We start from the raw sequence: 14,215 nt of genomic DNA, 5'->3' as shown, positions 1-14,215 counted from the left end.
AGCTTATGGGTGAGGATTAAAGGCAGGGAAGGGACAGGTGACATTATAGTGGAGGGAGTTCATCCACCCCGATATCTGTTGGAGGGAAAATGCAACATAAGCAATCCAGGAGGTTCCTGGAACATCTTGGTGGTAACTTCTTTCTCCAAATGACAGAGGAGCCAAGAAGGAGAGGTGCCCTGCTGGACATTGTTCTCATCAGCAAGGAGAGGCTGGTGAGGAATGCAATGCTCAAGGGCAGCCTGGGCTGCAGTGACCATGAATTGGTGGGAATTCCAGATCCTTAGGCAAGCTCATGATCCTAGGAGAGCAAACTTTGCCCTCTTCAGGGATCTGCTTAGTAGAATCACAGGGGATAACGCCCTGGAGGGAAGAGGAGCCCAGGGAAGCTGGTTGATATTCAAGGATTGTCTCCTCCAAGCTCAGGAGCGATGCATCCCGAGGAAGAGGCAGCCAGGCAAAAATGCCAGGAGGTCTGTGTGGATGAACAAGGAGCTTCTGGACCAACTCAAACATAAAATGAATTCCACAGAGGGTGAAAGCAAGGACAAGTAGCCTGGGAGGAATACAGACAATCTGTCAGCGCAAACAGGAATCAGGTTAGGAAAGCTGAAGTCCTGACAGAATTAAACCTGGCCAGGGATGTCAAGGACAAGAAGAGCTCCTGTATAGAGGAAGACTAAGGAAAATGTGGGGCCTCTTGGAAAGAAGCAGGAGACCTGGTTACCCAGGACATGGAGAAGGTTCAGGTAACTCAATAGCTCTTCTGCCTTGGTCTTCCCCATCAATCAAGTGTTCCATCCAAGTTACAGGAAGGTGAAAGCAGGGACTGGGAGGATGATGAACCATCCACAGCAGGAGAAGATCAGGTTTGAGACCATCTAAGGAACATAAAGGAGCACAAATCCATGGGAGCTGATGAAATCCACCTGTGGGTTCTGAGGGAACTGATGGATTTAGTGGCTAAGACACTGTCCATCATATTTGAGAAGCTGTAGCAGTCTGGTGAAGTTCCTACTGACTGGAAAAGGGGAAACATAATTCCCAATTTTAAAAAGGGAAATAAGGAAGACCCAGAGAAGATCATGGAGCAGATGCTCCTGGAAGCTGTGCTAAGGCACATGGAAGATAAGGAGGTGACTGGTGACAGCCAGTGTGGCTCCACTAAGGGCAAATCATGCCTGAAAAATCTGGTGGCCCTGTACAATGGGGATACTGAGGTGAGGGATGAGAGAAGAGCAACTGATGTCAACCACCTGAACTTGTGCAAAGCACTTAACAGGGTCCTGCACAACACACCAGTCTCTAGCTCTGAGACTCTCAATATCAGGAGGACATGGAGATGCTGGAATGAATCCAGAGGAGGACAAGAATCTCCTCCAAGGGCTGAAGTCCCTCTGCTCTGGAGATAGGCTGAGAGAGCTGGGGGTGTTCACCAGGGAAAGAGAAGGATCCTGGGAGACCTTAGAGCCCCTTCCAGTGCCTAAAGGGGCTCCAGGAGAGCTGGAGAGGGATTTGGGACAAAGGATGGAGGGACAGGACACAGGGAATGGCTTCCCACTGAAACAGGACAGGGTTAGATGGGATAATGGGAAGAAATCCTTCTCTGTGAGGGCACTGAGGCCCTGGCACAGGTTGCCCAGAGAAGCTGTGGCTGCCCCATCCCTGAAAGTGTCCAAGGCCAGGTTGGACAGGGCTTGGAGCAACCTGGGATAGTGGAAGGTGTCCCTGCCTGTGGTAGGGTATGGAATAGGATGAGCTTTAAGGTCTCTTCCAACCCAAACCATTCTATGACTTTTAACACAAAAATCAGGTGAATTAAATTAAATTTCTTCTGGAAAAAAGAATTATCACTATGAATTTAGCAGTATTAAAATTAGGATACTGCTGGCTTTGGAGACTTCTCCATGCATCTGCTGAACAGCCAGCTATTGTGTGGCTCATTCCAGAGCCTTCCCACCACAGCTGTGGATGTTCCATCTTACAGAGAAAGGTTTATTCAGACAACATGACCCACTTGCTCACTGGCCTTCCTGGCAAGTCTGAGAGTCAACTGTGCAGCATAGGAATTTGGAACCACAGAATATTCCAGCCACACACCTTGTTAGACTGTCTCAAACATTTTCTACTTCAAAAGTTGCTTTTCTAGCCCTATATATTAGATTTGTATTTTCTCATGACAGTCTCTTTTTTATACTCATGGATTTAGGGTACCTTTCATCTTCCTTCCACTGCTGCTCTTTTTGACAGCAATACTGGAAAAAAACACAGAGGGGCCTGAAGTAAATAACATCAGGAGGAGGCAGAGAGGACAGTGACCCCTCTGTGGTTATTGAACTGTTTTGGCAATGTTCTGATTTAAAATTCTTTGTGTCATCCTCTTACTCCCTTTTCTTTCTGCACTCCTGTGGTTGCCAGGTCAGACAGACCCAAGCCAAGAGGAAAAACAACCTTCCAGTAGCTGAGTCATGATCCACAGAAAACAAACTCATAGGGGAGTCTCAAAACTTCTTCCAATCACCTCATCTTTAGTCAAATTGGTTGCTGAACAGGATAGAGTTTGTCCTTAATCACAAAGCAGGAACTCATTCTTTCTTGGCTTTTCCACCATTATAAATCTGATTATTCTGGAGGTGTTGGAGCTGCTCTAGTGGAAGGTGTCCCTGCTCACGGCAGGGGGTTGGAATGAGATGACCTTTAAGGTGCCTTCCGACCCAAACTGTTCAATCATTCTACAACTCTTAAACTAATATTTTAGCCGGAGTCCTGTCAGAAGCACATCAGAGCTTCGCAACACAACTAAAACCTTCCAAAATTCAGCAGCACTGGAGAACTTTGCCCGAGCACTGCTGGCTGGTGAGATGTGCTGACCCACCTCTCCTCTGCCCACTGCCTCAGGCGCTGCTGGGCGCTGGGAGAGTGGAAGGAGAAGCGCTCCATGCTGCGGAAATGCTGCTTCTCCGGCGACAGCCGCCTCCGCAGCTGCTCCAGCTCGTGCTCGTACATCAGCCTCTGCCTCTCCAGAGCAGATCTCTTCTCCTCCTCGTGCTGCTGCTCCAGGCTCTGCAGGATGGACTGCATGGGATCTAAGCAGGAACGGGAAAGGAAGAAGGTGGCACAGTGAAATCCGTGTCAAGGAGCGCCCTTGGGATGTGCGATGGAATCACAGTTATCGCAGAAGAAGAGATTATGTTTTTGTTGTAGCTTATGTTAAAATGTTTAAAATATTTATATGTTTTACTTCTAGTTAAAAAATTAATAGATAGCATTTATTTTATACATTACCATATACTACAACTATTATATATTATATATTTCTTATATATGTCTTATATATGTTATATTTTATGTATTATCAGTTTCTTCTATATATTTATATCTTTTACATATAGTTATATTTCTTATATATATATTTATATTTTACATATAGTTATATCTTTTATATATGGCATTACTATATATTTATTTTATATATTAACATAGATATTGTATATTTTTATATAATATTTCTTTTCTATTAAATTTTTATTTATTATATTTTCTTATATATTTACAGATTTTACATATAGTTATATTCCTTCTACATATTTATATTTTTACATATAGTATTAATATTTATTTATTATATATGTTTTTATATAATATATATTCTCTACTATATTTTTATTATGTTTTTCTTATATACTTGTCTGTTTTATAGTACATTTCTTATCTATATTTATATATTTTACACATAGTTATATATTTATTATATAATATTTATTTTATACATTAACGTACATACTACATGTATTTATATTTTATGTATTTCTTATCTATATTTATATATCTTTATATATTATGTATTTCTTCTACATATCTATAAATTTATAGATTTACATATTGATATGTAAAATATAATAACATACATTTTGTTATTTACTCATTTAATGTTTACATAGTTACATGTTAATATGTAAAGTACAATAAAATGTGGTTTATTTATATTTAAATGCATTTTAAAAAAATATTTTAAAAATGCTGCTGAACTGTGGAGCAAAACAAACATCTACAGAACACACTGGACAGATGATTTAAGAGAATTAAGAAAAGGGACAGACCAAGCTGGAAAAAACCCTTCCTCCTGTTTCCCAAAATAAGGCCATTCTGAGACAGCTACACAAGACCACAAAAATTAAAGAACATCCTTTCAGAGACAGAAATCCCTGCACTTAATGCCTGAGTGAGACATAACACAACAAAAATAAACAAGCAAGTGAAAACCCTTTGATTCGAGGCTGCAGCTCCACCCGTATTCCAGCTTTGGCTTTTCCCTCAACAAGAACTGCCAAAGCAAACAGGCTGCCATGGATATTTTTCCTCCTCGAGCACCAAAATGGCTGCAACGAGTCATTCCCAAGGAAAATTCTCCACTGGGAAGTTATGAGGGCAAAAGCCTGTGGTTGAGAGTCCCTGAAGATGGAACCTCATATTCGGTTCATATTCCCAGTAATTTCTGGTGCTCCTTACCATTACTACCCAGGGCTTTCATCGTGACTTCCATCTGGGCATATTCATAGCTGAAGTTAATCTCGCTGGACACTTCACTGGAATTGTCTCCATCTACATCCAGCTGCTCCACACTGTTACTGCACTTCATGGAGTTGTCCCGCTCCTCATCCTCGTGGTCCGCCTTCTTTTTCTTCTTCGGCAAATTCAGCCTTCAAATAAGAGGGAAATTGTTCAAGAACTATTAATTGCTCGACTCTGAAACACGGGGTTGCTTTCAAAGATTACAAAAAAATTAAGTGGATCGACTAAATCAGTAGATTCTTCCCTTTTCAGAATTTGTTGATCTCCAGTGAGTGTAGTTTGGGAGTGGAAGCCAAACTAACAAATCCATTCTGTACTCTAATATTAATTATCAATTATACATCATTAAATTTTTCAGTTGTTCCACATCCAAACAACTTAGAGGCAATAATGAACTGATATCTTGCTTTTTATGTGGATTCTTCTTTTAAGCATAAAAGAAAACAACAAAGTTTTAGGTTATTATTTTAAATCCACTGATCTTTTAGGTATTTCAGAGGGTTGGTGCAAACATACAACTCTTTTAATATCTTTTGTACCTGAAGAAGTGGTTGTTTCCCCACAGGATTCTGTCTCCATGATGGAGCTGGATCGGACACACGACAGCAGAACCATTTACAAATGTCCTGTGAAAAGAAAAAAAATCTAAAGCAAATGCATCTATATAAGGCTTAATTTTTTCCCCTCCCTATAGTATTTTCTTTAATGGAACCAGTAATGGTAGGAGAACAGGTTTATGTCTTGCAAACAGACAAAATATCCACAGAAACTTCACTGATCTTCCGAGTTTCATACACTCCTCAAACTCAGCTTCTTTTGATCTCGTAAGCTTATGAATTTTGGTATATTTACAGATATTATGACCCTATGTCTGGGGAGTAAAATTGGAGCTTAAAAATGAAGGGCCTGAAAGAAAAAAAGTCACTAGAAAGAAACACTTTCACACTACTTTGAAATAGAGACACAAAGCAGAGATTTATGAATTAGACTAATATTAGACACCTTTACTACATAAATAGCTTAAAGACTAATAAAAACTTAGCTTAAAAACTAATAAAAACAATCAGAAACTACTTTTATTTCAGAGTCAGATTAAGTTTGAAAATAGAACTGCAGGATTACTCAAATTTGAAGGGAATCTCAGGGTGCCATCCACTCCAATCTGCTCCAAGCAGGATCAGCTACAGCTCAGGGTAAATGTGAATTTTGTGAGTCAATGAGAAGGGTGAATTTTGTGAGTTAACGAGAAATTACTGGAGATGCTGACACTGCATGTCATCTTGTGATCAATTTGAATATACCATCTGCTTCTCAAGTAGTGCTACCTAATCAAATAAAGCAACAAATGCTTCAGCAGCTCTTTGCATATCAACAGATTTCCTAGAAAATTAATTCAAATTTTGATGGAGTTACATCTCTGCAGCTGCAAATCAGGGAGTATCTACTTGTTGAAAGCACATGCAATTTACTCATCCGCTCTTTGAAAACTCTGGCTACAAACACCCTCCCTGAGAGAAATCTCATTAGAATGAAACATATGAATTGAGAACTGAGAGAGAGGTAGGTGACAATTAAAATGTAAAAGCAGGATACAAGAAGCAGAATTTTCTTGCTTCAGGACAGATAAAAAAGTTAATTTTCCAAGTATCTTTTCGCACCGCTAATCGTAATATACTAACTATACTAAATGAAATGACAATTATTATACAACTGGAGCTGTGGTTTTTAACTTTACCTGGTATTTTTTTGAGGGGTTAACATAACCTGGCCTTCCGGGGTGATGTCTATGATGCAGTGCTCAGGAAGAATTCCCATTCCACATAGCTGGATATCCTGGGAGTTGTCTGAGCCTATTAACGTGTGCTCCTGGGGAAAAATTAATTCAGACATTAGCAATGGATTGCAAAAGTTCACCAGTTCTATCTCCTTCTGGATGTATCTTGTCACCTAGTTCCAAAATTGGACAGCTCTTTAATACTTCCCTTAGAGGAAAAAAGAAGGAAGCATTGGAAGTAAATCAATGCTTTGTCTTCCAGTAGCAAGCAGGGAGCACTCAGGAAAGTTTACAGGCAACAGTTAAATCCAAAAAGGAAGAGGTTTTTATAATTTAATTGTGGAATTCAGTGTTTTGGGATGTTGTACAAGCCAAAGGTATAGAGAACTGCAAAGAGGAATTAAGAGAGGTTCACAGATCCATGGCTATTGCATCAGCAACAGCTTAGGAAAGAAATTCCTGAAGTACTTGAGGCATGAGGGATTTGGCAGACAAAGGATCACTCCACACTCAGAATCAGAGAATAATTTAGGTTGGAAAAGACCTTAGCATCAAGTCCCAACTGTTCCCCCAGCACTGCCAAGGCCACCACTAACCCATGTCCCCAAATGCCACATCCACGAGGCTTTTAAATCCCTACAGGGATGGTGACTCCATCGCTGCCCTGGGCAGCTGTGCCAGGGCTGGACAATCCTTTTGGGGCTGAAATTTCTTTTTTAGGCATCTCTAAGTAATTTTTAGGGAACAGATATAAGAGACAGGTCAGTTCAAGTCTGTATTTCAGTAGTTGTCAGACCCAGTGCATACACAGCTCAGCATTAAAGGGAATGTGGGCAGCAGACTCTGACTTTAATCTCAGGATTTTAGGAAAACCGGGTCTAAATCACTTCATCAAAAGAATTACAAAGAATGGGAGTTTCTACAGCAAAATGTTCAACTAAAATTGAGTTGTTTAAAAAAAATAATAAAGCACAACTAACTGAAGTAGACAAAATCTACTCCAAGGAGTTTTCCCAAGAAAAGGAAAGCAACACAGAACCACCTGAGACTTTCCTGCTGGTACTGGTGGGCCAAGGCTTGTTTTCTGAGCAGGCTTTGCCTTTGGAGGGTCTTGTTCCCAGTGACCAGTGGGAGAACTGGGCTCTGCCTCAACATCTGCCACTGTCCAGGCTGAATTAGCAGCTGAGTCCCACTCTGGACATGTATGGACAAGGCACCTGGGAAAGATTCCACTCTTCTCCAAAAACCTCAGCTCTGTTGTCCTTTTTAAAAGTTGGGGTTTTTTTTAGCAGCTACAACGTTGAAAAAGTTCCTTCCCTCATTTTTACTGAGATATCACAGAGCCATGATGACTGATCTGAAAGGGGATCAGGTACTTCCCAAGACTGACTAAACCAAAACCATCTTTCAGCCTGATTGCTGATTTTGTGGCTGTTTTGAGAGTTACTACAGACCACTTCAAAGGGAAGAGAATGATTTAATGTGAAGCTCAAACTGCGGATTTTCACTGCTAAACTTTTAGAACTTTCACTCCAAAATGTGACTTAAAAATGGTTGTACCTCGTTTCTCCTCCTGAGTCCCACACCTATAATTTGTAAAAACCAAAATAAACCACCCAAATGTTTCAGTACAGAGCTAAAAAGTCATGTGTTTCATGTTTAATATCAGAAACAGGGGCTGTACATCAACAGAAGTGCTGAGGCAGAATAGAGCTTGATTTTTACTCCTGACAAGCTGCATGAAGAGGATTAAAAAGGCATTTTATAAACTGAAGACAGCACTCAGAATTTGGACTACAAGTGCAGAAGCTGATTACTGATATGCCCAATGCATGTACAAAACAATTTTATGGGAAAATGCTTGTGGGAGTTGGCATAAAAAAACCAACCAACAAAAAAACCCCCCCAAAAAAATCCCAAAACAGGAGACAGTTTTTCAAAAAAGAACACATCTAGATTTCTTTCAAAGAAACCCCAAACAGAAACAAAACAACAACATAAATTCCTAAACTTTCCTCTGCCATGAAAAATTAAATTTGAAATAAAAAGGTTGCACTCATATTAATTTGAATATGCACGTATTTTTAATATCTTTACATATACTGTTTTTATAGAACTCTCTAAATACACCTCTGCCAATGGCATTAGAGGCCCACTTCTACCATTAAAAAGTATATTTAAAATATTATTTATGTAAGTATTATTTATATCATATTTTTAATAGATTTAATATTTAATTTAAATTTAATAAATTCTAATATATTTACCTTTAAATAGTACACCAGAAGTTCATTGAGAGCTGGATCTGCATTCAAATTAACCAGGAAGCACTTATTATCCCCAACTTTTATTCCAGAAGACTGAAGGGATATGCCAAGGCTTTCCAGCTGCTTCTGACGCTCCTGCAAGAAAGCAGCCATCAAAACTGAGCTGACTGATGCACGGCCCTTCGGAATTCCATTCCCACCTGCCAGAGCAACAGGATAAAAATGATGGATTGATGCTCCTATGACAGGTAGTTCTTTCTTCTCAGGTAGATTAGACACAAAAGCCTCATTTCTACCAAGTTTTGAGCAGGATTATCCGTAATTTCTCCTGTCTTTCCACGTCTACTCCGTGCTGGGGTCTCACACAGTCCCATATTCCCAGTGGAAAAGGCAAATAGCCGGGAGAGCAACACACTGCAGCTCTGTGGAGCTTCTCCATGACCTCACTGGGACAGCAAAATGCTACCACAAAGCCATCTCTAGAGCCCTTTTATTTTCTCTTCGGAGTTAAAAAGCAACAAGTTAAGTTAAATCCCTGCCAAGGCGAGCTCCATGTCTGTCTTTTGTTCCAGAGTAATCAAAATGACAAAAAACTGGCAACCTGCTATTTAAGTAATGCAAAGAACACTTCCTGCTGAACGAGAATAGCAGCGTTTTGGATGGTGTTTTGTTCTTCTCAATGGACTTCATAGAAATGCACAACAAAGCATTACTGTGCAAAAATGTGCATCTTTCAAAGGGAAGTGTTTGGGTGAGACCAGAGCAGTGAAAGAGGAACATTAAACGTTTCTGACTTAGGAACAGAAAGGGATTCTTCTTCAAAAAAAAACCCCACATTGGGATAGAAACCTCGAGGATTGTTCCCAGGATCAGACAGAAACTGAAGTGAGACTCCCTGTCCACAAAAAAATTAAAAGTAAATATGGGAGGCTTCTCACAGGATTACTAAGGGGAAGTAGAAATAGGAGAGGGTGAAACTAGTGAGTAAAAAAAATACAAGATACCTACAGTGCTCTGCCTGTGCTGCTGAGACTTCTTAAAAAATATAAAATTAGCAGAGATACGTAGGAATAATGCTGGAATGCTTATTAAAGTTCTGATCTTTACCTACCAGTGTGCTTTGTATTTAAAAACTGAGTCTGTCATACTGCTGAGTGCAAGTCTCTGTTCAGCACTGGAGTTGTACCAGGTCTAATCAAGATTCAACTGCAAAGAACAGCACAACTTGCTCTTGATTTTCTCTTCTCTGCCTCCCCACAGGCTCACAAAACCAACATAATGTCCTTGTAAGGAAAAGTCATGTGTGTGAGAGAGAGAAAACAAAGAACAGAGGAAAAACTGCAGGGTGATGTCAAAGATCCCTCTTCCGATCACCAGTGCCAGGCTCTGAAGTTCACAGAACTCTTTATTATCTACAGAGATAAAGAACATGAAGCCCAAAGGAGAACTTGGCCCACAGGCTAAATCTCACAGGATTAACTGAAAGTAAACGAGCTAGTTCCTGTCATTTTTAGATCAAGACCTAAACATTCAAAAACACATTAAAAGTGTGTCAAATATTCACTGAAAATGTGAAAAATTGCCTGTTCGTAGAGCTGTTCTTTGAGGCTGGGGAATCTTATTGTCACTCCATCACCACAAACTGCCTCTCTGATGGTGTTTTATGAGGCATCATCCTCTCCTCAAAGATTTACAATTATCTCCCCACCTTACCTGCTGCAATTTGACAGACAGATGTTGGTGGGTGCTGGCCAGAAATAAAACCACTGGACAATCCATGGTATAAATGTCTTCAGCCTTGGATCTGCCTAAGTCTACAGTATTGGGTTTGCATGGCCAGGTTTTGGTAGCAGTGAGGAGCTGCCAGAAGCTTCCCCAGGTCCAGTGGAGCCAATTCCAGCTCCAAGACACACCTACCACTGGCCAAGGCTGAGCTCATCAGTGATGGTGGTGGAGCCTCTGGGGTAATAGAGTTAAGAAGGGGAAAAAATCCTGCACAACTGCAGCCAGGGAAGAGAAGAGTGAGAATATCTGAGAGAACCAACCCTTCAGACCCCCAGTCAGTGCAGCAGGAGGGGCAGGAGGTGCTCCAGGGTCCCCTGCAGCCCAAGGTGCAGCCCATGGAGGAGAGGCAGCTGTGCCCCTGCAGCCCAGGGAGGTCCATGGGGGAGCAGAGACCCAACTGCAGCCCCTGGAGATCCCACACCAGATCAGGGGGGTGCCTGAAGGAGGCTGTGACCTGTGGGAAGCCCAGGCTGGAACAGCTCCTGGCAGGACCTGTGTCCCCATGGAGAGAGTCTGTTCCTGAAGGACTGACCCCATGGAAAGGGACCCCATAATGGATTAGCCTGTTCCTGAAGGACTGACCCCATGGAAAGGACCCCACATTGGAGCAGCCTGTTCCTGAGGGAGTGACCCCGTGGAAAGGGAATCCCACTGGAGCAGCCTGTTCCTCAGGGGCTGCACCTCATGGAAATGGTCCCAGTCTGGAGCAGTTCAGAAAGCCTGTGGGAAGGACCCACTCTGGAGAGGTTCCTGGAGGACTGTCTCCCATGGAATAGATCCATGCTGGAGCAGGGAAGAATGTGAGGAGTCCAACCCCTGAGGAGGAAGGAGCAGCAGAGGCAACGTGTGATGAACTGACCACAGTCCCCATTCCCTGTCCCCCTGCACCACTCAGAGTAGGATGCAGAGAAAATCAGAAGTTAAGCCTGTGAAGAAGGGAAGGGTGGGGGAGGAAGGTGTTTTGAGATTTATTTTTATTTCTCATTACCCTACTCTGATCTGATTGCTAATAAATGAAACTAACTTTCCCAAGTCAAACCAGTTTTGCCCGTGACAATAATTGGTGAGTGATCTCTCCCTGTCCGTATCTCACCCCATGAGCCTTTTGTTACATTTTCTCTCCCCTGTCCAGCTAAAGAGGGCAGTGACAGAATAGCCTTGGTGGACACTTGGTATCCAGCCCAACCCACCAAACCTACTGAAGATGTCAGAAGGTTCCTTTACTGACTTCCAACCAGTCCTGAATCAGCCTGTGCTGCACAAACACCAGTCCTTATCCCCCCCCTGAAAAAGAAAATCACTTCTCCAAGGTTCATGAAACTCCCAGATCTCAAACATCCTACCAAGGTTGGGAATTTAGAGACAGAGATGAGGAGAGTTAGAGCACACAGCAACATGCAAACATCAAGGCACATTTAATCTGTAGAGTTGAGCCCACTACTCCAGTTTTTCAACCTCCTCACACACCGAGGATTTCTAGAAACTATTGTGTAGGATGAGAGTAGAATGTTTTTATTAATATTTTTGATTTTTTTTTTTTTTTTTTTTTACACAGGGAGGAAAATCCAGGGTACAAATCTGCATTGAAAGCCAGGAAACCCTCGGAGTCACAAGCAGCACTTCTTACAATGGATCTTTAAAACCAAAGTCAACACAGTCTATTCTGATTGTGGCATCTACAAGAGGGCTTTGTACCAGAGGCTCCCTTCTCTCCTTATTTATTACACACTATTCATCACCTTCCAACAGCCCTCCCCCTCCAGAGCTCCCCTCTGCAAATATCCACATCAGCACTTGTGTGGGAAGAACTAGAAGTGTCATGGAATAATCGTGGTGACCTGCGTCATTTTTCAACATAATCGTCTTCAATTATGGTCTGAGGCCCTAAATATCAGTTTAACAGGTATTAAAACACACAGAGATCCTGGACAGCTCTATTTTTTAATATTCTGGATGCCCTTTGCCTTGTGCACTGAGCCTGTCAGCTCACAACCTTGCACTGAATGCTCCTGTCCCTCATCAGAAACAATTTTACCGCCTGAAGAATAAAAAAATCCCTATAATCCTCTCATCCCTGGATTATTATTTTTTTTTAAATAACTTCTCCATTTGCATACAGTGACAATTTATTATTGTCACTGCAATAGTAATCTGGGAGGCACCCATCTATCACAGGAATTAAGTGAAGCTTTTCAAAAGGGCAGCAAGCTTGACCTACTTACCCATAAATGTGGGGAGAGACTCAGACAACCTCTGTGAACCGACAGACAAAGAAAACAAACCTATTTTTCATAAAAAATGGGGGCAGGGGGGAGGAAAGAAAGTAGCAAACCTGAGCTATCTCCTCGGTTTTTCGTAATTTTTCTTCCCAGGTCACAGTCATTTCCTGAATCAACTTCTCGGATTCCTCCAATCGTTCTTTTAATTCGGGCGATTTCATAGCCTGCAGGAATAAAAGCAAATGAAACAAGAAAGCTTGTTGTGCTTTGTGTTTTTTCACATCACTGTTCACACAGATGGGGGGGGAAAAAGGCAACATGACTCATTTTGCAGGGCAGATTTATCAGTAAGTAAAGGGTTTTTCTTAATACATATTTCATGTAAATGAGAATCCATCAGAAAGTTGCTTTAATTAGTTTCAAGAGCAGATGTTAATGTGGAGTTTATAGACTTCAACACAAACCAATTACATGATACTGGTAGATTTGCACATAGATACTCAAACACAAACTGATCTCTTTTCCATACCAGTGTGAGTGTCCCAAATGACTCATATCAAAACCCATCTGGTTTCTCAAGATCCTGCTGATCTGGCTTGGCATCATCCTCTCAGCTGTCAAACCCTCGCAATGACACGTCCTTTCTCAGTAAACTGCCATGCCACCAAAATATTGTTATTGTTCACATTTATATGGCCTGATTGGTGGGATTCTTCTTTTCTATAGCAACTGTCCAGATAGCTGAGGTGTTCTAGTTGTCCAGCTCTGCATTTAGAAATGCAGCTTACAGGATGATTATCAAAACAAGCTTAAAATGTGCTTCAAGGTACCAAAATTCAATTTTCTTGCTAATCCATCACAGCTCTAACATTATTTTGTGAAATATTCAAAGGTAAATGTTTCATCCAAGGACTAACTCAAGAATAAGAGGATCCCCCCACTGCCACCCATCAGACACTCCAAAAACATTGCCCCATCCCTGGAAGTGTCCAAGGCCAGGTTGGACAGAGCTTGGAGGAACCTGGTCTAGTGGAAGGTGTCCCTGCCCACAGCAGAGGGTTGGACTAGAAGAGCTTTAAAAGGTCCCTTCCAACTCAAAGTATTGTATGATTTTTATACTCCATATATTTACTTCCTTCATTCTCAGTAATGGCATTTCCTCCTCTACTACCTTGATCAAAAAGCCTGTGGATTTTTTATCTCATTATTTCATTACTGCTAATGATGAAAATGGTTTTGGCTGGTAGGTGTTTATGCAAAGCCAATTAAATAATGTAAGCATCGTTCTCCATCAGACATTCCATTACCACAAAACCAAAACTCCTCACAGGAATCCAGATCAAAGAGTGGCCTCATTACACTGCAGTTTGTTCAAGAAAAGGAGCAAGTGCCAGGATTGGAAAATCCTGTTTTGAGACAGGAGTTTCCTCTGCCTCAAGACACAACAGTCTAGGAACTGTCAGCTGATGTGTCCTGTGTGGGTTTTTTCTGCTTCAAATGCCTAAATACGGGGTAAAAGGGAGAGGGACTTTGGACAAGAGGCTGGAGGAACAGGACAAGGGGGAATGGATTCCCACTGCCAGAAGGCAGGGAGGGAT

General features: G+C 41.5%; 1 protein-coding gene across 9 annotated transcripts in view; it reads right to left on the bottom strand.

Annotated features, from left to right (window-relative positions):
* Positions 1-14,215, bottom strand: part of KIF13B (kinesin family member 13B) — a 123,279-nt gene that overhangs the window by 44,538 nt on the left and 64,526 nt on the right. For all 9 annotated transcript variants that reach the window (XR_007628859.1, XR_007628860.1, XM_050314749.1 and 6 more), the window contains exons 12-17: positions 12,731-12,841; positions 8,614-8,748; positions 6,308-6,438; positions 5,112-5,198; positions 4,510-4,700; positions 2,876-3,086 (exon numbers count right to left, since the gene is read on the bottom strand). Coding sequence is in view for 7 of the 9 variants with exons in the window: in XM_050314749.1 (XP_050170706.1) it covers positions 2,876-3,086; positions 4,510-4,700; positions 5,112-5,198; positions 6,308-6,438; positions 8,614-8,748; positions 12,731-12,841 (866 nt within the window). In the remaining 2 variants the exon portion in view is untranslated. The remainder of the gene's footprint in view (positions 1-2,875; positions 3,087-4,509; positions 4,701-5,111; positions 5,199-6,307; positions 6,439-8,613; positions 8,749-12,730; positions 12,842-14,215) is intronic.

The sequence above is a fragment of the Myiozetetes cayanensis genome, unplaced genomic scaffold, assembly GCF_022539395.1.
Source record: "Myiozetetes cayanensis isolate MyiCay16 unplaced genomic scaffold, myiCay2020 scf2-11, whole genome shotgun sequence".
NCBI classification, from domain to species: Eukaryota; Metazoa; Chordata; class Aves; order Passeriformes; family Tyrannidae; genus Myiozetetes; species Myiozetetes cayanensis.
Note: the sequence above shows the minus strand (reverse complement) of the source record. Positions and strands in the feature narration are given on the sequence as shown.